The sequence below is a fragment of the Mustela putorius genome, unplaced genomic scaffold, assembly GCF_011764305.1.
Source record: "Mustela putorius furo isolate JIRA1106 unplaced genomic scaffold, ASM1176430v1.1 tig00000831_pilon_pilon_pilon, whole genome shotgun sequence".
Classification (NCBI taxonomy): Eukaryota; Metazoa; Chordata; class Mammalia; order Carnivora; family Mustelidae; genus Mustela; species Mustela putorius.
The window spans coordinates 1,868,967-1,891,179 of NW_025421490.1; the positions used below are offsets into that span (position 1 = coordinate 1,868,967).

At 39.9% G+C, this 22,213-nt stretch overlaps 2 protein-coding genes across 3 annotated transcripts in view; both read left to right on the forward strand.

The window, feature by feature from the left end:
• Positions 1 to 22,213, forward strand: part of CAP2 (cyclase associated actin cytoskeleton regulatory protein 2) — a 139,339-nt gene that overhangs the window by 41,523 nt on the left and 75,603 nt on the right. For both annotated transcript variants that reach the window (XM_045085059.1, XM_004761279.2), the window contains exon 4: positions 18,452 to 18,529. In XM_045085059.1, the coding sequence (XP_044940994.1) occupies positions 18,452 to 18,529 (78 nt within the window). The remainder of the gene's footprint in view (positions 1 to 18,451; positions 18,530 to 22,213) is intronic.
• On the forward strand, positions 12,733 to 13,612 carry LOC101673212 (casein kinase II subunit beta-like). The gene has a single exon (XM_045085060.1). The coding sequence runs from the start codon at positions 12,829 to 12,831 to the stop codon at positions 13,474 to 13,476; it is 648 nt and encodes a 215-aa protein (XP_044940995.1). The 5' UTR covers positions 12,733 to 12,828; the 3' UTR covers positions 13,477 to 13,612.

The window sequence follows — 22,213 nt, forward strand, 5'->3', positions numbered from 1 at the left end:
AGTGTCCTTCACAATTGTGTAGACCCAAAGTTCATTAACCATGAAGCATTTCTGGCTTACCAAGTCGAAAGATTTGGTTTAAACATGTTGATACAATGCATTGGATTCCTTAAGTGTTAGAAAAAAAAATTAGAAAATTTGGAGAAGGGCGCCCGGGTGGCTCAGTGGGTTAAAGCCTCTGCCTTCGGCTCGGGTCATAATCCCAGGGTCCTGGGATCGAGCCCCACATTGGGCGCTCTGCTCAGCAGGGAACCTGCTTCTCTGCCTACTTGTGATCTCTGTCTGTCAAATAAATAAATAAAAACTTTTAAAAAATAAAAAAAGAAAATTGGGAGAAGAGCCAATCTGCCAAGTATTTTTTAGCTACACAATGATTGAATTTGAAAATAAAGTTAATTTAGGAGAATGGTTCTGTGCAGGATACAAACTTGGAACAATATTCATACCTGTCAGAAAAGCAGATGGATTTAAACATACAGTGGTGTTTTCTTTTTTCCCCTATTCCCATGCCTCGAGAAATACTGAATGTTTTTCTTTCCAATCTTTGGCCTTTTTAAATATAAACTGCAACAGTGGATTATTTAGAGGACTTTTTGTTGTTGTGTTTTTTTTTTTAAACTACAGCGATTGTTTTTATATTAGAGATTTTGCAAAGTCTTCTGCACAATCTATTTTTGTACACTGCTTGTTTAATTTAGACCACATGTTCTGGACCTCTTTCCATGCCAGTGCGTTGGGGTCTCCGTTTTCATTTTTAACGACTGTGTAGTATTTCATTATACGGCTACACCATAATTGATTTAAACAATCAAAATCATATCTAGGTGAAACAATGTACCTACAAGAATGCAGGGCCTGGACTAAGGTGACCCAGGCAAGATGCAAGTGAGGCGGGAACGTGCCGGCGCTCCTCACCAGTATCACCCATGTCCCATCCCTGCAAGGCTGGGCATCCAGTCTCATCATTTGTCGTCATTGTAAAAAGTAGTGACGTTTGACTTGTTTTCAGTTTTTCCCCATTAGAAACAAAATTTCTGTGGATATTATTTTCTGAAAGAAAATTCCTGCAGTTGGAAGTCCCAGGTCAACGGCAAGCATTCCCTAATACTTCCTGTTCCTCTTTACCCTTTCTCCCCCTCCCCCCCCCCTCCACCACACACATGGTTCTGATTCATACTCTCGCGGTGTCCTATCGTGCTTTATGAAATTCAGTGGTAGTTACAAACTAGGAAAATAAGAATTTTAGGGATGAGTTGAACGCACGTTAATATTCATGATATTGGCTCTTTAAAAATGCTTTGCCCCCTGCTGGATGTGCAGGGAGATAAAAGCAGAGCTCTTCCCCATATAAATCATCTTTTTTTGCAAAAGAAAACCATCTCTCAGTTCTTTTACATAGTATTTGACGTACCAAGCAATTTATTTAACTTCCCTCTTTGGGACTGGATATATGACGTGTTTTGGGTGGGGTAGGTTGAGTGTTGAGTCACTTGAACTGAGACCACTAAGGCAGCGGAACCATATAATAAAAGATTTCAGGCATGGATATAAGAAGGGACACGTTGGAGCTGTTCCCTAGCATCAGAACTGTGCACCATGGTTTATGTAAATACTTATGTGAGTTGGAGTTGCCAAGGCAACAATCCTATTAATGAAGAATAAACCTCTTTTATTATCAGTGCCTGAATGATTACTTTTTTTATAAACTGTGCCTGGTAGTCTAACATTGACATTCTTAATCTACCTACTCATCTTTGCTTTCCAGACTGCAGAACTATTTAGCTCTAGTCAATAAGCATGCCTTCTTTCTCTGCCAATAGAAGTGGAATTATTGGGGGAAAAAAATTAGCTGACTGTAAGGGCAGTAAAAATACTAATTTATAACAATTATCTAATCTAAAATTATTGCCCTTTTGATATATACTTTGACAATGGTAGAGCCTAAAATTTACCGAACTTGTTTGGTATTTGAGTGGGCCAGTCTTTAAATTAACTTGTCTCTATGATTTAACAGAGCATTGCCAACATATTTTTAAATAAGTGGAGTGTGACATTACTGCTTCCTTCCCCTAGTCAGACTGTAAATTTAGACTCCATTTTATTGCATGCACACTGGATACTTGAAAAAGGCAGCTGCGGGTGAGTCATAGGGAACTCTGTTGTCCTGAAGGGCCAGAGAACCACGTTAAGGGGAACGGGAATGATACCTAGAAATGAGTGAATTTGAGGCAGTGTGCTTCTTGGGTTCTAGAGAGAAGGAAATCTTTTCTTCAGAAAAGAATACATTCCCTTTCAATGAGAATGCTTCTTGTGTGTTGTCGAGCTAACCAAATGTTGTCAAGCTTACCTTTTCGGTCGTGGGTTGGTGATATCAACAGTTCATTCCTTTCAAGACTGGATGTTTGTTTTCTGTTCCGTACCACTACCACCTTAACACTTACCACTCGTGTTCGTTAACCATTCTCTGTATTCATGATCCGTGTCCCTGATTTAAACTTGGTAGCACCCAGGCACCTAGTAGGTACTCAGAAAATATATATTTTTTAAAGATTTTATTTATTTATTTGACAGACAGAAATCACAAGTAGGCAGAGAGGCAGGCAGAGAGAGAGGAGGAAGCAGGCTCCCCGCGGAGCAGAGAGCTGGATGCAGGGCTCCATCCCAGGACCCTGGGATCAGGACCCGAGCCGAAGGCAGAGGCTTTAACCCACTGAGCCACCCAGGTGCCCCCCAAAAATACATTTGATTGTGACATTTGATAATAAATTTCAGTCTTACTCAGTTATATCTGTTACATATTTTCCCGATAATAAAATTTTAATGTTTGTTCAAGAAAAATTTGACAACAAATGTATAAAGAAGAGAACAAAATCCACTCACAATTTCACTACTCAGAGATAACTGCCATTGATATCATGGCATAATTATTTCATAAGGACTTTGTTCAAAGTCCTGTTTTCTCCTCAGTAAGTTGGAATCAGCACTGTAATCTGTGACAGCCGTATGTATAAGGACAAATGACACATGCCAGGCCCCGACGTGCACAGGTAGTCCGGGTGAGACATTAGGATATTGACTGAAATGATGGGACCAGCCATAGTCCAAGCAAAGCTTGGCCCCTCTCCCATGTCACTGTGGCAGTTTGAGGTTCAACAACAAATAGTCGATCTGATTTCTCAAGTCTTCATTTGTAGTTTGAGATGACATCCCTCGCCAAGCAAATTTGCCCTCAGAGCAGGTTTTAACATACACAGATATGCATGTTTCCTTATTAATGGCAACTCGGCTGGCTTGCTTTATTCCTCTTCCTGATGGCACACTGGGAAGAGACAAGGCTGTTCCCCAAACTTATATAGAATAGCCAAAGGTCCGTGGGAACTCAAGAAGTCACAATGAAGAAACAGCCCTTCCTCTCATGCTTTATTCTTGGCTGTGACAACATAAAGGGGCAGTTTGAGTGTCGCTTTCGTTCCCTGCCTCAGTAATCCGTGTAAGTACCTCCAAGTACTCCAAGATAATTGTGATAAAAATAACCATAAGCACAAAGAATAAAATCTCATGTAATGAGGACAAAAGCATACAACTGTGTTATTTTAACAAACAGAAACAATCCAAGTAAAAATAGAGATTTTATCATGGTCTCTTAGTGACCCCTCCCCCAATCATCATCATCGTTCTGCCACCCTTGCCACCAGATAACTGTCCCCAAGCATTTCCCATGTAGGAGTTCATAACACCTCTGTGTTCATAACCCCACACACACACCTTACCTGCAATCCCATGTAAATATCAGTATAGCAGGTGATGAGGAGATGCTCTGTCACCAAGAGGATGAAGTGGGATGAAGTTCAAAAATATCTGAAAATTTAAATAGAATAAGTTTTTTCTTGTTTAAAAAAAAAAAAAAGTGGAAGGACTTCTAGTTTGATTCCTTGTATTAGGAGCTTAAAAATCACCACACCATCTTGAACAAGTAAAAAGCTGAACAGATTAAAAGAACAGCAACTCTTTTTGGATCTATAAGAGAAGGGAGGACATAGGGCAAACTGCAGATGATACACGGAATGCCGGTGTATTGGAGCAAAGACTCAGGAGGTGAAACTGCCACCAGTGCTTGGGTAGGAAAACAACGTGAACTGTAATTGGTGGATTGTTGCAAGCTCAGTGCAGACAACTCTGGGAGTTAAGAACTCCAGGAGGACCCAGTTGTTGGGGTCCCTCACAACACTGGGAGATATACCCATAGCATTTCAACCAGGTTCCCATCGTAAATGTGGAAGAAAAGTATCCCCAGACTCCTGGCAAGGGGAGGGGGGAAGTAAGCATTTTGAAATTAGCCAGAGCACTCTGTTCTCAATAAGGCCTGTCCTCAGTGGAAACTAATCAGGGCATACCCTGGTGCAGGGTATTGTCAGAGCCCTGCTGACCTCAGAAAGAGAAATCCTCAACTCCAGCTGGCTCTAGTCTTCCACATAGGAAAGAGAAATCAAGTCTAGCTGACTATAGCCACCCTGTCCCATCTCAGGAGGAAGGGGAAAAAGTGAGAGACACAGGAAATTCACAGTCCAGAGGCATAGGCTCACTAAAAGATCGGGACCTAATTGTAGGATTAAAGTACACTTCCTCATCTTGCCTCACCACTCCATTACTAAAGTCTATTGACAGCAGTTTCTTCCACTCAGTACATCATATCTGGCTATCCAAAAAAAAAAAAAAAAAAAAATATATATATATATATATATATATATATACATATATATATATATAAAAAATTACAAGGCATACCATTAGACAAAAACCAGAATTTGAAGAGACAGAGCACTCACTGGAACCAAATGTAGTAGCAATGTTAGAACTATCAAATTGGGAATTTAAAATAACTGTGATTAATTTGTAAAGGACAATAATGGAAAAAGTAGACAGCATGCAAAAACAGGTGGGTAATAAACAGAGAGACAGAAATCCTAAGAAGCAATCAAAAAGAAATTCCGAAGATTAAAAGTACTGTAACAGAGGCAAAAAATGGCTTTAATGGTCTTATTAGTAGACTGTACACCACTAAGGAAGAAATCTCTGAGCTAAAAGATACATCAGTAGAATCTTCAAAAAACAGAGAGAACAAAGACCAAACAAAACAGAACAGAATATCCAAGGGCTGTGGGACAACTATGAAAGGTGTATCATATGTTTAATGGGAGTATCAGGAGACCAAAGAGAGAAAGGAATAGAAAAAATTACTTGAGGGCACCTGGGTGGCTCAGTGGGTTAAGTCTCTGCCTTTGGCTCAGGTCATGATCTCGGGATCCTGGGATCAAGTCCCACATTGGGCTCTCTGCTCAGCAGGGACTGAGCCTGCTTCCCTCTCTCTCTCTGCCTGCCTCTCTGCCTACTTGTGATCTCTTTCTCTGTCAAATAAATAAAATCTTTTTAAAAAAATATTTGAAACAATGGTTACCAAGAATTTCCCCCAAATTGATATCAGAAACCAAACCACGGATCCAGGAAGCTTAAAGAATACCAAGCAGGATAAATACGCAAAAACTACACCCCAGTGTATCATTCTCAAATTATAGGAAATAAAAAATAATGGAATAATCCTGCAAGAAGCCAGATGAAAACACATTTTCTATAGAGGAACAAAGATAAGATACATATGACCTTTCCTCAGAAACCCACAAGCAAGAAGAGAGTAGAGGGAAATATTTAAAGTAAAGTGTTAAGAGAAGAAACCTACCAATCTAGAATTTTGTACTCTGAAAAATTATTCTTCAAAAGTGAAGAAGTACTTTCTCAGACAAAAATTGAGGAAACTTGTTTCCAGTAGACTTGCCTTGCAGGAAATGTTAAAACAAGCTCTTCCAAGAAAAGGAGTATAATATAATTAGCTCAGAAACCTGTATCTATATAAAGACTAACATTAAAAAAGAAATAAATGAAGGTATAATTAAATCTTTTTTTTCATATTCTTGATTGATCTAATGTGTAACAATTCATTCAAAATAATAATAATAATAGGAACAGTATATTGAATTACTACACTTCTGTATATATCATCAATATGTGTATGTATCGTATATATATGTATATAAGTGAAATGAAAAGACAGCAGTGGTACTCAGGACAAGATGAAGAGATTAAGATTATTTTGTTATTATAAGGTATTTATGCTACTGTGGTGTAATGTTGTTTGAAAGTGATTTTGGATTAGTTGTATATTGCAACCTCTTAAAAGGAAAAAAAATATGTAACTGATATGCTAAGAAAGGAGAGAAAGTGAAATCATCTAAAATGCTCAGTTAAAACCACAAAAGGCAGAAAAAAGAGTAGAAGACAAAAAAAATAGGAACAAATAACAAGGGCAACAAATGGAAAACAGCAATGAGTATGGTAGATATTAATCCAGTGATAGCCATAATCACTTTGAATGTCAGTGGTCTAAATATACAAATTAAAAGATAGAAATTGTCACAGTGGGTCAAAAAACATGGCCCAACTACATGCTGTCTACAGGAAAGCCATTTTAAATGTAAAGACACAGATTAAAAATAAATGGATGCAGAAAATATATCATGCTAACATTAATCAGAAGAAAGTAAGAGTACCTGTATTAATTTCAGAAGAGCATACTTCCAAGTAAGGGAAGTTGCCAGGGATAAGGAAGGGCATTGTGTAGTGATAAAAGGTATTATAAGACAAGAAAACTACAGACCAATATCTCTCATGAACATAAGTGCAGAAATCCTCAAAAAATATTAGCAAATCAAATCCAAAAAAGTATAGAAAGAATTATACACCATGGTCAAGTGTAATTTTTCCAGGATCTACAAGGCTGGTTCAATATTGAAAAACCAGTTAATGTGGGGCACCTGGGTGGCTCAGTCAGTTCAGTGTCTGGCTCTTGGTTTAGGCTCAGGTCATGACCTTAAGATAGGGAGATCCAGCCCCATGTCAAGCTCCACACTCAATGGGAGTCTGCTTGAAGATTTTATCCCTGTGTCCCCCGACTTGTGCATGCATTCTCTCTAAAATAAATAAATCTTTAAAAAAAATTAATGGTATTAGGGTAGTACTGGCCTCCTGGAATGATTTAGGAAGTGTTTCCTCTGATTCAATCTTTTAAGAGAGATTGTAGGAAATTGATATACTTGTTTGGTGGAATTCACCAATGAACCCATTGGGCCTGGTGGTTTCCATTTTCAAAAGGTTATTAATTATTAATTGAATTTTTTTAACAGATAAAGAGACCTATTCAAATTATGTGTTTCCTTTTGTGTTACAAATCTAAGTTCTCGGGCTCACTTAAACCTATCAAATCTGAAACTTGGTTGTAAGGCTCAACAATCTGTTTTAACAAACCATCCAGGTGATGGGGTGCCTGGGTGGCTCAATGGGTTAAAGCCTCTGCCTTTAGCTCAGGTCATGATTCCTGGGTCCTGGGATCGAGCCCCGCATCGGGCTCTCTGCTCTGCAGGTAGTCTGCTTCCCTCTCTCTCTGCCTGCCTCTCTGCCTACTTGTGATCTCTCTGTCAAATAAATAATAAAATCTTTTTTTTTTTTTTAATAATAAAATCTTTTTTGGGCGCCTGGGTGGCTCAGTGGGTTAAGCCGCTGCCTTCGGCTCAGGTCATGATCCCAGGGTCCTGGGATCGAGCCCCACATCGGGCTCTCTGCTCAGCAGGGAGCCTGCTTCCTCCTCTCTCTCTCTGCCTGCCTCTCTGTCTACTGTGATCTCTCTCTGTCAAATAAATAAATAAAATCTTTAAAAAAAAAAAAAAAAAAAAAATAATAAAATCTTTTTTAAAAAACCATCCAGGGGCGCCTGGGTGGCTCAGTGGGTTAAGCCGCTGCCTTTGGCTCAGGTCATGATCCCAGGGTCCTGGGATCGAGCCCCACATCGGGCTCTCTGCTCAGCCAGGAGCCTGCTTCCTTCTCTCTCTCTCTCTGCCTGCCTCTCTGCTTGCTTGTGATCTCTCTCTGTCAAATAAATAAATAAGTCTTAAAAAAAAAAAAACCATCCAGGTGAATATAATGCACACTTAAGATTGAGAAGCACGGTGTACACCCTCTTTATGGTTCTTAATATGTCAACCCAGATGCTTTTCATAATCTGACTTTCTAGAGTTGGTGCCTTTGTTCATTTTTACAAAATTAGACATCTCCGATTTGTTTCCAGCAAAATTATGAAGTGGTGATATTTTGTCTTCATTATCCTATGACCTCTTGTCATCATTTCATTTTCTTGTTTTTCTTTCGTCTCTCAGGTCCCTCTTTAAAGGCTCTTCATTGGCTGAAACTCAAGGAACTTCCCCTTTAGAGTTTGAGGCCCCTGATTAGAGGTCCCTAAGGAATAAAATCTAAAAATACATTATCTCTTATTGTAAAATATAGGGCATTGGCAGATTAATTAGGGAGGAATATAGGGATAGCATTGACCATGACCTTCTCAGCCAGCATATTGCTCCCAAAGAGCAGGTGCTCATTCCCTTGACCTTAGAAGAGGAGAACCCTCTTCCCTTCACTGTCAGGTCTCAAGAAAAAGGATAATACTGTTTCAGAAGATCTGGAAATCCCTTCATTACAGGTACCCTTGCTGGATACTTTTTCATCTCTCTGTGTCTCTTACACATTTTCCCCCAGTTGTGCCTCCCCTTTTTCATCCACATAGTACTTTGCAGCCTGTAGCATTCCCAGTGAAGCAATGCAAAGATCTGATGACTAGACTTGGGCTTCCCCCAGGAGCCAGCTCTCTCCTGAAGAGATTCAATGGAAATAAGTCATATTTGCCCAGATCTTCTAGTCCCAAGGTCTGCTTTAAATTGACTAACAAAATTCATTCTCCTACTCTGTCCCCTAGGAGCACAAAACAAGATGGTCCACCATTCCATCTATCCAAGAATCCCAGTTACCTAGATGAAAATTGATTGAGTTTAAATAAAATGTGTAGCCTTGACTCTTACCAAAGTCTCCCTCTTCTCTCTGCACACACGTGCTCGCAGGAAGATAGATGCACATAGACACCCACAAAGGTCACTGAGGCTCTTGAGCCCGGCACACATGTGATGGACAAACTCAGCAAAAACCCTCAATTATTTGTTGTTACTGAAAATCCCTACGTTTGGCTTTTTCTTTCACAATGCTTCGAACTGCCTGAGTGAGCCAAATTCTCCCTTTCAAGTTATCAGAACTCAGCAGGTTTAGTAAAATTGCTCCTAAATAGGATGCTCTCTGGTCGAGGGAACTCACGGAACTTTCCTGTAGAAGCAGGTGGACCAGGATATCTCAAGTGCGGAATGAAAATCCTTTGAAACATGGATTTTCATGAGGTTAAACATGAATGTGGTTAAACATGAATGTGGTTTACAATCTGCTAATTATGCCCAGAGTTCCAAGGAACTAGAGGGAGAAATCTTTCTGAAGATACTGTGGATTCGGTAGATTTCTCTGCATAAGCAAAGTGAAAGTTGAAGAGAGTTGAAGCAAGAATCTAGGTATTGAGCCATTCTCTGCTCCAACCTCCACCCCTTTTGTTGTGAAAGGCTGTTTAGGGAAGAACTCTAATTAATGAAATTGACCATTTTGCTAATCAGACCACCAGAAAATTACTAGCACCAGGCTAAACATTCTTTCTAGGGAAAGTAAAAAAAATGCTACTGATAGTGTTCATCTTAGAATAACTACAAAAATATTGTCAATGCCCCTCAGAGCTAGCAGCTTTAACTACAGAAGTCAGGTAATCCTAAATTACTGTTCCACAGCAACTACAATTCAGTCAGCTCTGCCAGTTTTGTCATAGATGAGAACAATACCTCTGTGTTATTGTGGCCAGGAGAAGTACAATTATTTTATTTATATCCAAGCTGTGGAAAGCTGTATCTCATAGTTTTCTTTCCTTTTTTTCATTTCATTTTATTTTATTACTTTCCATTGTTCCAAAACTCATTGTTTATGCACCACACCCACTGCTCCATGCAATACATGCCTTCCATAATATCCACCACCAGGCACACCCACCCCCCCCTTCCCTCCAAAACCCTCAGTTTGTTTCTCAGAGTCTACAGTCTCTCATGGTTCGTTTCCCCCTACGATTTCCCCCAACTCACTTCTCCTCTCCAACTCCCAATGTCCTCCATGTGAAACCATATGATAATTGACTCTCTTTACTTGACTTATTTCACTCAGCATAATCTCTTCCAGTCCCGTCCACGTTGATATTGAAGTTGGGTATTTATCCTTTCTGATGGAGGCGTAATACTCCATTGTATATATGGACCACATCTTCTTTATCCATTCGTCTGTTGAAGGGCATCTTGGTTCTTTCCACAGTTTGGCGACTGTGGCCATTGCTGCTATGAACATTGGGGTCCTTCTTTTCACTCCATCTGTATCTTTGGGATAAATACCCAGTAGTGCAATTGCAGGGTCATAGGATAGCTCAATTTTTAATTTTTTGAGGAAACTCCATACTGTTTTCCAAAGTAGCTGCACCAACTTGCATTCCCACCAACAGCGTAAGAGGGTTCCACCTTTTTCTGCATCCTCTCCAACACATGTTGCTTACTGTCTTGTTAATTTTTGCCATCTAACTGGTGTAAGGTGGTACCTCAATGTGGATTTGATTTGAATCTCCCTGATGACTAGTGATGATGAACATTTTTTCATGTGTCTGTTAGCCATTTGTATGTCTTCTTTTGAGAATTGTCTGTTCATGTCTTCTGACTATTTTTTGACGTGATTATCTGTTTTGTGTGTGTTGAGTTTGAGGAGTTCTTTATAGATCTTGGATATCAGTCCTTTATCTGAAGTGTCATTTGCGAATATCTTCTCCCATTCCGTGGGTAGCCTCTTTGTTTTGTTGACTGCTTCCTTTGCTGTGCAGAAGCTTTTGATCTTGATGAAGTCCCAAAAGTTCAATTTCTCTTTTGTTTCCTTTGCCTTTGGAGTCGTATCTTGAAAAAAGTTGCTGTGGCCAATGTCAAAGAGGTTACCACCTATGTTATCCTCTAGGATTTTGATAAATTCCTGCCTCACGTTGAGATCTTTTATCCATTTCAAGTTTATCTTTGTGTATGGGGTAGGAGAATGGCTGTCCAATTTTTCCAGCACCATTTATTGAAGAGACTGTCTTTTTTCCACTGTATATTTTTTCCTGCTTTGTTGGAGATTATTTGACCATAGAGTTGAGGGTCCATATCTGGGCTCTCTACTCTGTTCCACTGGTCTGTGTGTCTGTTTTTGTGCCAGTACCATGCTGTCTTGGTGATCACAACTTTGTAGTAAAGCTTGAAATCAGGCAACATGATGTCCCCAGTTTTGTTTTTCTTTTTCAACATTTCCTTAGCAATTCGGGGTTTCAGCAAAGGTGGTCCTAAGGGGAAATACATAGCCATCCAAGCCTCCCTCAAAAAAATTGAAAAATCCAGAATACACCAGCTCTCTTTACACCTTAAAGAACTGGAGAATCAACAACAAATTAAGCCAACCCCACATACAAGAAGGGAAATAATAAAGATTAGAGCAGAGATCGATGAGATAGAAACTAGAGATACAGTAGAACACATCAATGAAACTAGAAGCTGGTTTTTTTGAAAGAATCAATGAGATCGATAAACTGTTGGCCAAACTAATCCAAAATAAAAGAGAGAGGACCAAATTAATAAAATTATGAATAAAAAGGGAGAGGTCACGACTAACACCAAGGAAATAGGAACAATCATCAGAAATTATTGTCAATAGTTATATGCCAATAAGTTACGCAACCTAGATGAAATGGATGCATTCCTGGAAATATCTAGTAATGAGATTGAAGCAGTGATCAAAAATATTCCAAAAAACAAGAGCCCGGGACCTGTCGGATTCTCTGGAGAATTCTACCAAATATTTAAAGAAGAAATAATACCTAGTCTCCTGAAGCTCTTTCAAAAAATAGAAACAGAAGGAAAACTTACAGACTCTCTTTATGAAGCCAACATTATCCTGATCCCCAAACCAGGCAAAGACCCCACCAAAAAGGAGAATTTCAGACCAATATCCCTAATGAATATGGATGCCAAGATTCTCAACAAGATCCTAGCTAATAGGATCCTACAGTACATTAAAAAGATTATCCACCATGACCAGGTGGAATTTATCCCTGAGATGCAGGGTTGGTTCAACATTTGTAAATCAGTCAATGTGATAGAACAGATCAGTTAAGAGAAGAGAGAAGAACCACATGGTCCTCTCAATTGATGTAGAAAAAACTTTTGACAAGATACAGCATCCATTCCTGATTAAAATGATTCGAAGTATAGGAATAGAGGGAACATTCCTCAACTTCATAAAATCTATCTATGAAAAACCCAAAGCAAATATCATCCTCAATGGGGAAGAACTGACAGCCTTCCCTTTGAGATCAGGAAAATGACAAGGATGCCCTCTCTCACCACTGTTGTTCAACATAGTTTTATTTTTGGAAATGTGGTCATTAGAGACTGACAGAAGTCCTACTGAAAATACACATTTTGATACATGGGTGAACTTTCATGCAGCTCAGAACTTGACATTCATAAGATCATAATGGCCTCCAGAAGAGTAAATATTGAAAATCCTCTGTTCCTCCCTAAGGAACATCCAAAATTTTGAGATTTTGAGCAATATAATCCCAGGACAAATAATAGGAGATGGTATACTCCAAAATGGAAAATATATCTTCATTTAAATATTCATGAGACCAACTTTGGCTGCCGAGGTCGGGTCTGTGGCCTGCGTTGTAGCCCTTGCGGTTCCTTGGAAGCGGCAACTCCCCTCCCCGGCCCTGTTCCCGGTCCCCGTCCAGCTACTGACGTGAAGATGAGCAGCTCAGAGGAGGTGTCCTCGATTTCCTGGTTCTGTGGGCTCCGTGGCAATGAATTTTTCTGTGAAGTGGATGAGGACTACATCCAGGACAAATTCAATCTCACTGGACTCAATGAGCAGGTGCCTCACTATCAACAAGCTCTAGACATGATCTTAGACCTAGAGCCTAATGAAGAGCTGGAAGACAACCCCAACCAGAGTGACCTGATTGAGCAGGCAGCCGAGATACTTTATGGATTGATCCATGCCCGCTCTATCCTCACCAACCGTGGCATCGCCCAGATGTTGGAAAAGTACCAGCAGGGAGACTTTGGCTATTGTCCCCGTGTGTACTGTGAGAACCAGCCAATGCTTTCCATCAGCCTTTCGGACATCCCAGGTGAGGCCATGGTGAAGCTCTACTGCCCCAAGTGCATGGACGTGTACACACCCAAGTCATCAAGGCACCATCACACGGACGGCGCCTACGTCGGCACTGGTTTCCCTCACATGCTCTTCATGGTGCACCCGGAGTACCAGCCCAAGCAGCCCGCCAACCAGTTTGTACCCAGGCTTTACAGTTTCAAGATCCATCCAATGGCCTACCAACTGCAGCTCCAAGCCGCCAGCAACTTCAAGAGCCCAGTCAAGACAATTTGCTGATTCCCCATCCCACCTGACCTTCAGTCTTTGACCTCTGATCCTTTGCTGCTACCCTTTCAGGATCCCTCTATGGTTTTTAGTTTAAATTAAAGGAGTCATTATTGTGGTGGGAATATGAAATAAAGTGGAAGAAAAGGCAAAAAAAATATTCATGAGACGTTCTATTATGCTGATAATTGAATTTGTTGTTTTATTGAAATGGTCTAAGGATCTTGGTTTGAGCTGAAGCTTTGTATCTCAGAAAAAAAAAATCCTTGAATGAGAAATAACAAGAAAAATTAGAAACAAGAATCAGGTGCTCATGTCAGTAAAAATTTTAGAAAATTTGTCAAATGTCAGAACATGTTAATGAAGTGGAATGACAAAAACTAGTCACTTCCCCCTACTTTAGTCACTTTTTCTTCAACATAGTTTTGGAAATCCTAGCCACAGCAGTTAGGCAATAAAAGAAAAAAAAGTCATCCAAAATGAAAAAGAAGAAATAGCACTATCAGTGTTCGCAGATGATGTGATACTATATTAAAAACACTAAAGACTTCACCAAAAACTATAAATGAATTCAGTAAAGTTGAGGACACAAAATCAATGTACAGAAATCTGTTGCTTTACTATATACTAATAATGAAATAGCAGAAAGAGAAATTAAGAAAATAATTTGATTTACAACTGCACCAAAAAGAATAAAATACTTGGGAATAAATTTAACCAAGGAGGTGAAATTCCTGTACTCTGAAAACTATAAGACATTGATGAAGGAAATTGAAGATGACATGAATCAATGGAAAGTGATACTGTTTTCATGGATTGGAATAATTAATATTGTTAAAATATGCATACTACCTCAAGCAATCTATAGATTCGGTGCAGCTTCTATCAGAATACCAATGACATTTTTCACAGAACAAGAACAAATAATTCTAAAATTATTATGGCACCACAAAATATCCTGAATAACCAAAGTGATCTGGAGAAAGAAGAACATAAATGGAGGTATCCCAGCCCCAGATTTCAAACTATAGCACAAAGCTGTCGTAATCAAAACAGGATGGTACTGACACAAAACAAGACACGTAGATCATTGGAAAAGAATGGGGAGCCCACAAATAAACCCACACTTATATGGTCAGTTAATCTATGACAAAGGAGGCAAGAACATACCATGGGGAAAGACCGTCTCTTCAATAAGTGGTGCTGGGAAAACTGGACAGCCACATGCAAAAGAATGAAACTGGACCACTTCCTCACACACTACACAAAAATAAATTCAAAATGGATTAAAGACCTAGATGTAAGACCTGATGCCATAAAACTCCTAGGAGAAAACAAAAGTACTGAACTCTGACATTAGTGGTAGCAATGGATTTCGGATTTGGCTCCTCAGGAAAGGACAACAAAAGCAAAAATAAACAAGTGGGACTATGTCAAACTAAAAAGATTTGCACAGTGAAGGAAACCATCAATAAAATGAGAAGCAACCTACTGAATGGGAGGTTTTCACAAATGATGTATCAAATAAGGGGTTCATGCCCAAAATATATGAAAAAAACTCATGCAACCCACTATCAAAAAACATCTGATTAAAAAAATGGGTGGAGGTCTTGAATACAGTAATTTTCTAAAGAAATACAGATGGCCAACAGGCATATGAAAAGATGTTCGGCATTACTAGCCACGAATAAAATGCAAATCAAAACCACCAGATATCACCTCACACCTGTCAAAATGTCTGTTATCCAAAAAAACAAGAAATAAGAGGTGTTGGCAAGGATGTGGATATAAAGGAAACCCTTGTGTGCTGTTGATGGGAATGTAAATTGGTGTAGCCACTGTGGAAAACAGTATGGCGATTCCTCAAAAAATTAAAAATAGAACTGTCATATGATCCAGCAACTTCCCTTCTAGGTATCTATCCAAAGGAAATGAAGACAGTAATTCAAAAAGACACATTCACCCCTATGTTCATCACAGCGTTATTTACAATAGCCAAGATGTGGAGTGAATCGTGGTTTAGGATATTCAAAATAAAACCAGAAGATTGAGTAGCATCCAAATTCTCAAAGGCTGGACATCTCCTCACTGAGCCATCCCTCTCCTGTCCCAGTCCATCAGGCCCTTAAAGAGTTTGATAGAGCACAAACTCTTGATTAAAAGGGAAAATAAAGAAACCCACAATATGGTAGCGAAGGACTCATGGACACACCTTCATGGCAGCCAGAAATAGTGTGTGGGAAAGGAACGCTGCATGCGAAGGGAAGGCATCGGCTCACACTCAGAGAAAATGGAACGTAAGGAACAGAAACAGATTCCTCAAAATGGCTTAATTAGAGCATAACTTACACTCTTAGAATTAATGAGAGTATAAATGTATTTTTAAATAGCTTAAAGATGGGGTGCCTGGGTGGTTCAGTGGGTTAAAGCCTCTGCCTTCGGCTCAGGTCGTGATCCCGGGGTCCTGGAATCGAGCCCCTCATCGGGCTCTCTGCTCAGCAGGGAGCCTCTTCCTCCTCTCTCTCTCTCTCTCTTCCTGCCTCTGCCTGCTTGTGATCTATGTCCGTCAAGCAAATAAATAAATCTTTAATAAATAAATAAATAGCTTAAAGACAAGGTGATAAAACTTTGGTGGGAGTGAAATGCAAGAGAAGTTGAAGGTCTAACAAATGAAGAACAAAAATGACATCCATACAGAAATGATACATAGATTAAGTGAATGTATGTATAAGAGATCCTGTTGGAAATCTGTTCACTCACAGTAGAAAACCGTATTCATGTGATCGCAGTAAATACAGATGAAGACAAAGAAATTGAAGGCAGAGAGAGAATGTAGAAGATACGAAGACACTCAAACATCACACGATCTGAAGATAATAATTGGAGTCCCTGAAGAGAGATTCTAACAAGCGCAACAGAGGTATCTTGAAAGATAAAAGAAAAATTTTCCTAGAAATGAATGAGGGCCAAACCTACTCCAGCAGATATAACATAGAACGCTCAAAATCCAAACACATCATGGCTAGGCTGTTAAACCCCAAGGATAAAGAAATAATTCTTCAGGTGTCAAACTAGAAACAGCCAATTTTCTGCAAGAGAGAGAAAAAAAAAAAACCCATCTGGCTTCAGATTTCTCTGTTGGTACAGTTAGTGCCGTGTTATCTGAAAATGGATGAAGAATGTTACCAAGGAGGTTCCATTCAGCGCAGATGCTGTTAAAATAGAAAGACGACAGGGAGACATGTCCAGACCTGAAGAACTAAAAGCAACTTTGAGATTTTCTTGGAAAAAAAAGAATTGATAATGAGGTTCGGCCAATAAAAAATCTCAGAATAATCCGGAAATGGAGAAATCGTGGTAAAATGGTAAGAACCACGAGGTGTATTTAAATGTAGCCTCTGTCCTAGAGTCTGTGGATTCATGTTCCAGCTAGACTATGAATGCTATTTAATTGAGCAAAATAAAAATAACAACTCAAAAATATGGAAGATAGAATATCAGAAATACGGAAAGACATAGGAGTGTACTTATTATATTCTTATCTTTGCCAGTAAGGAGCCAATCAATACTGTCTAAAATACTGTCTAAAATGATACCATGTAATTTAAAATGCAAATACATAATTATTCCAATCTCTTAATATTATATATATTTACATACTTATATATATATTTTTATATAAAATTTTTCCCTTGGAATGATCATTTAGAACTTAATAATTATTATATTGCAGAAACTTCTAATTTACCAATTCTGTCTCTTTCATCTCTACTATTCAACCACAATTAAAATGTATACTTTTTATTTTAAAAAATAGTACCTTGGTATGGTCCCATCTTTTAAAGGTCTCTGTGCATATATATCTTAAAAGATGGCACAGTGGTGTTCATCTATTTTTAATAAAGATGATAGATGTGAGACTTTTTTTAAACCTTAATATTTGTAACTTTCTGCTTTTAAAAATTATACTAAATCCTTGTGCTTTGTCTTATGAGAATAGCTATGTGAATTTTCTTAAGAACTAGAAAAAGGGTGCCAAAATGGTCACTTGTGTGTGATACAAACATCTGGAATCCTTTTCTTCTTGGTCCTCTTCTGTAACTCTTTAAACTTGAAAAAGTAAAGCATTAATAGTGAAGGCACCGTGTATTTGAAACACACTCTCCCACCTGGCTCCTTTCTTGGGGAGGGGGGAGGGTTCAGTCCAGGTAGTGCTGAAATCTCTAGATCTGTCTTAATAATTGGAGAAGCCACTGGCTCAAAATGAACACAGTGTCTGGGGACGATTTAAGGGACAACTTCCTTTCCAGCAGAAGGCATAGAAGAGGTTTGGGCACACTGCAAACAGAGACAGGAGAAATACCCTTTGAAAACAGCCGCGTTCGGGGCTCAGGCATTTTTCAGCAGCTTTATTGAGATATCATTCCCACAGATAACATTCACTCTTTTAAAGTGAACAGTTCAGTGGTATTTTAGTAGATGCCCCAAGCTGTAAAACCATCATCAGTCTCTGCTTCCCGCCTCACCCCCAAAAGAAACCTCATACTCCATTCCTCTCTCCCACCAGCCCTAGGCAAACACGAGTGTCCTTTCTGTCTCTGTAGATTTGCTTATTCTGGACATTTCATATCAATGGACTCATACACATGTGGTCTTTTTTGACCGGCTTCCTTCACTCAGCATGTTTTCAAGGGTCACCCGCATGGTAGCACGGATCAGCACTTCGCCTCTTTTTAATGCCGTGTAACATCCCATTGTATGGATATATCATTTTGTTTATCCATTCATCCCTGGATGAACATTTTGGTTGTCTCTCCATCTCAACTATCGTGAATAATGCTGCTGCCAATATCCAGTAGCAAGGCTTTGTGTGGACGTATGTTTTCAGTTTGGGGTGTATACCTAGGGATAGATTTGCTGGATCATATGGTCATGCTTTGTTCTGAAGCTCAAACATCTAAACCTCCGTCGTCTTCTTTGTTCCCAGGCGGAGATGGTACACAGCGCTTTCCAGGCCCAGCGGGCGTTCCTTCTGATGGCCTCACAGTTCCAACAACCCCAGGAGGTAAGAGTGTATTTGGAGAGGCAGGGCTGCCTAGAAAAAGGGCAGTAGTGTAAGACAGACAACAAGGAGGCAGCAGAACCATTCAGTCTGAGAGTCATGCCCAAGATGAGTTCTGTAGCATGTAGATATGTTTCTAATCGAGGTCATGGTGTGGAACATTCCTTCTGCTTCGTCCTCTTATTGTGGTCAAATTCCTACTGTAGCATCATCTTTTTAAAAGGTCAATTCATTTATGTCATCTGCAGCCTATTATTATTCTTTTATTGAAATATAGTTGACGTATACGGTGTTATATTGGTTTCACGTATAGGACCCAGTGACTTGACAGTTCTGTGCATTACGCAGTGATCACCACGATTAAGTGTAGTTTCCCTCTGGCACCATGATAAAGAAGATGTGATGAGATAGATAGATGGATGGATGGATGGATGGGTGGATGGACAGACGGACAGACAGACACCATGGAGTACTAGCCATAAAAGAGAATGTAGCCTGTTCTTTTTACTAGTCTCACAATCATTTTATAACCAAGGAAGTATTTACTACTTTTTAGTTCACATTTTGTGCTATTTTGTCATCAAAACCTATTCACATCTCTCATCATCTGTAAACTGCATGTACGAATTTGGTTAGCTACTATTTCGTAGAGTGGGTAGGCTAAGCCAGTGCTTCTTAAATGTATTGTGTATGTGGGTCATCTAGAGACAGTCCATGCAGTTTCTAACAACTTTTACTACTTTTACTACTACCTACTATCACATTGCCACATAAGGCCCAGAGTAAACTTGAATATAAACATAGTGGTGGGTATTAAGAGCAAAGTGGTGGTTGGCAGGGGTACTTCCCACTTTCTAAACCAGTGCCCCCCACTCCCCACCTGGCCCAAACTACAGACATCACATTGTGTAAATAATCCCATCATGCTCTCTACCAAGGCTTCATAACAATATTTTGACCTTGCCGATTGGGTTGTAAATGAAATTACCCATTAAAAAGTGGATCTATGACCAGCATACATTGCTAAACAAGAAAAAAAAAAAGAATTCTCGTTTTGACTAAATATTCTGATTCTGAAGTTTGGTGACAAACTATCTAAAAGATCATTGGAGTCCCCAGAAATTGCAGTTATGTTTGTTACAATGCAATGGAGAAATTAAGTTTGCTCATCAGCTGACCTTGAGATGGGGAGATTATCCTGGATTATTGGTGTGGGCTTTATGTAATCGTAAGGGTCCTACCATGTGGAAGAGAACAAGCAGAAGAGTCAGAGAGAGAAATCTGATGTCATGCTGCTGGCTTTGGAGATGGAGGAAGGGACCACAAGGCAAGGAATAAGGACACTGTAGAAGCTAGAAAAAGCAAGGAAAGACATTCACCTGTAGAACCCCTCAAAGGAATGGAGCCTTGTTGACCCCTTGATTTGAGACCCATTTTGGACCTCTGTCTTTCAGAACCGGAAAATCATATACTTGTGTTGTTACAAAGCCACTACATTTGTGGTTAATTTCTTGCACTGTAATAGAAACTGTAAGCCCCAGGGAAATACGGCAGCATTCTCACTGGGATGGCAAACACCGAAAAGTCTGACAATGTCACATGCTAAGGATGGGGAAGACGGGAGGTCTCATGCTATGCTGGTGATGGGCAATAAATTAGTACATTTTCTTTGGGAAAAAAAATTGGTGAAAAAAAAGGTAGTTGGATATTCATTATAATATAATAGCTTAAGTTGACTAGCTCCCTTTAAATTCTGAAACAAACTCCCAAAATGAAAAAGTTTTGCCGAGGATCTTGAGAAACTTTGACTTTCAGGGGAGGAAGCTCAGCTCCATCAAGGGGCAAGACCGGAGACCCCAGCCCTCCCTGGAACAGCTGTCGTGCAGTGGAATCACCCAGAACATTTTTTTAAAATAGCAACTCGTGGATCTCACTTCGGAAGGGTCTCGTTTGATTGGTCTGAGGTGTGATCTTGGCCTTGAGGGGTTTGTGGGTTTCTCGGGAAATTCATACTTGTAGCCAGAGCTTCCGTGGATCTGTCACTTCCCTCGTGTGACATGGGGAGTCAGCACGCGGCCCAGGCAGGCAGCTTTGTAAGGATGGCGAGATCGTGTACTCTGCTGTGGTTTCTTTTCCCTCCCTGGCCTTCTCAATCCCTGCTTTTTCTCCCCTCTTTGCAAAAGAGAAAAGTGAAACTGGAAAATCACAATGCAGTGCATTCTAGGTACAGCCTTAGCGCAGCTTTCCTGTGATTAAAGTGGGAGACGTGACTTCAGTGCATCACTGGGAGTCTTAGATGGAGGGGAGAACCATGACTTTCCTTGCTGATGGCCTGCCCACTCGATCTCTTTGCTAAACACAAGAGACCTCTCTATTGGCCTTGCAGGCCTTACACATAGAAGTCACTCATTAGGGGCGCCTGCGTGGCTCAGTGGGTTAAAGCCTCTGCCTTTGGCTCAGGTCGTGATCCCAGCGTCCTGGAATGGAGCCCCACATCGGGCTCTCTGCACCACGGAGTCTGCTTCCTCCTCTCTCTCTGCCTGCCTCTCTGCCTGCTTGTGATCTCTATCAAATAAATAAATAAAATCTTCAAAAAAAATAAAAGTCACTCATTAAATATTGGGTGAATGAGGACAAGTAAGCACACAAATGAATGCAGTGGAATCGTGGCTTCCCCAAATGAGCTGTAGTTGGGGACACGTGTGGCTGTGCAGATTCCTGGGTGTAGCCACTGTAGTTCCCCCTTCTTACCCTATTGCTTTCTTGGTAAAAGGGGGTCGCACCCAGGAAGTGTTTTCTATAGCACTCACCACAGTGCTCCAGCAGGCCCAGGGTGGCACAATGCAAAGCCATTTTTGGATGTCCACCTCCATTTCTGTCCCCTACATCTCTTTTTTTTTTAATAATTTTTTATTATTTTATTTTTTATAAGCATATAATGTATTATTAGCCCTTAGACTAATTAGGGGTACAGGTCTGTGAATCGCCAGGTTTACACACTTCACAGCACTCACCATAGCACAGACCCTCCCCAATGTCCATACCCCCACTACTCTCTCCCTACCCCCTCCCCCTGGCAACCCTCAGTTTGTTTTGTGAGATTAAGAATCTATTATGATTTGTCTCCTTCCCAATCCCTTCTTGTTTCATTTATTCTTTTCCTACCTTCCAAGCCCCCCATGTTGCATCACCACTTCCTCATATCAGGGAAATCATACAATAGTTGTCTTTCTCCGATTGACTTATTTCGCTAAGCATAATACCCTCTAGTTCCATCCAAGTTGTCTCAAATGGCAAGATTTCATTTCTTTTGATGGCTGCATAGTGTTCCATATATATATATATATATATATATATATATATATATATATATATATATACACACCACATCTTCTTTATCCATTCATCTATTGATGGAAATCTAGGTTCTTTCCATAGTTTGGCTATTGTTATCCCCTGCATCTTTATCCACAGCACTGTCCTAGCACGTTCACTAGACAGAAAAGCAGACTGGAGAGGTCATCAGCGCAGTGGTAAATATCGTAGTCCACAGCCAGGCCTTGATTTTCCCCGTGTGCGTTCTAGAAGATACAGCACAAAGGAAATCACCGTGAACAGGTGGAATTTCTCTAACAATGATGTGTTATAACCATCCACATCTTCCTCTCTTCCTTCTTTTAGGAGAAT

What these genes read in the sequence shown, in the direction of transcription:
- LOC101673212 (XM_045085060.1), top strand. Translation starts at nt 12,829, where the DNA reads ATGAGCAGCTCAGAGGAGGTGTCCTCGATTTCCTGGTTCTGTGGGCTC.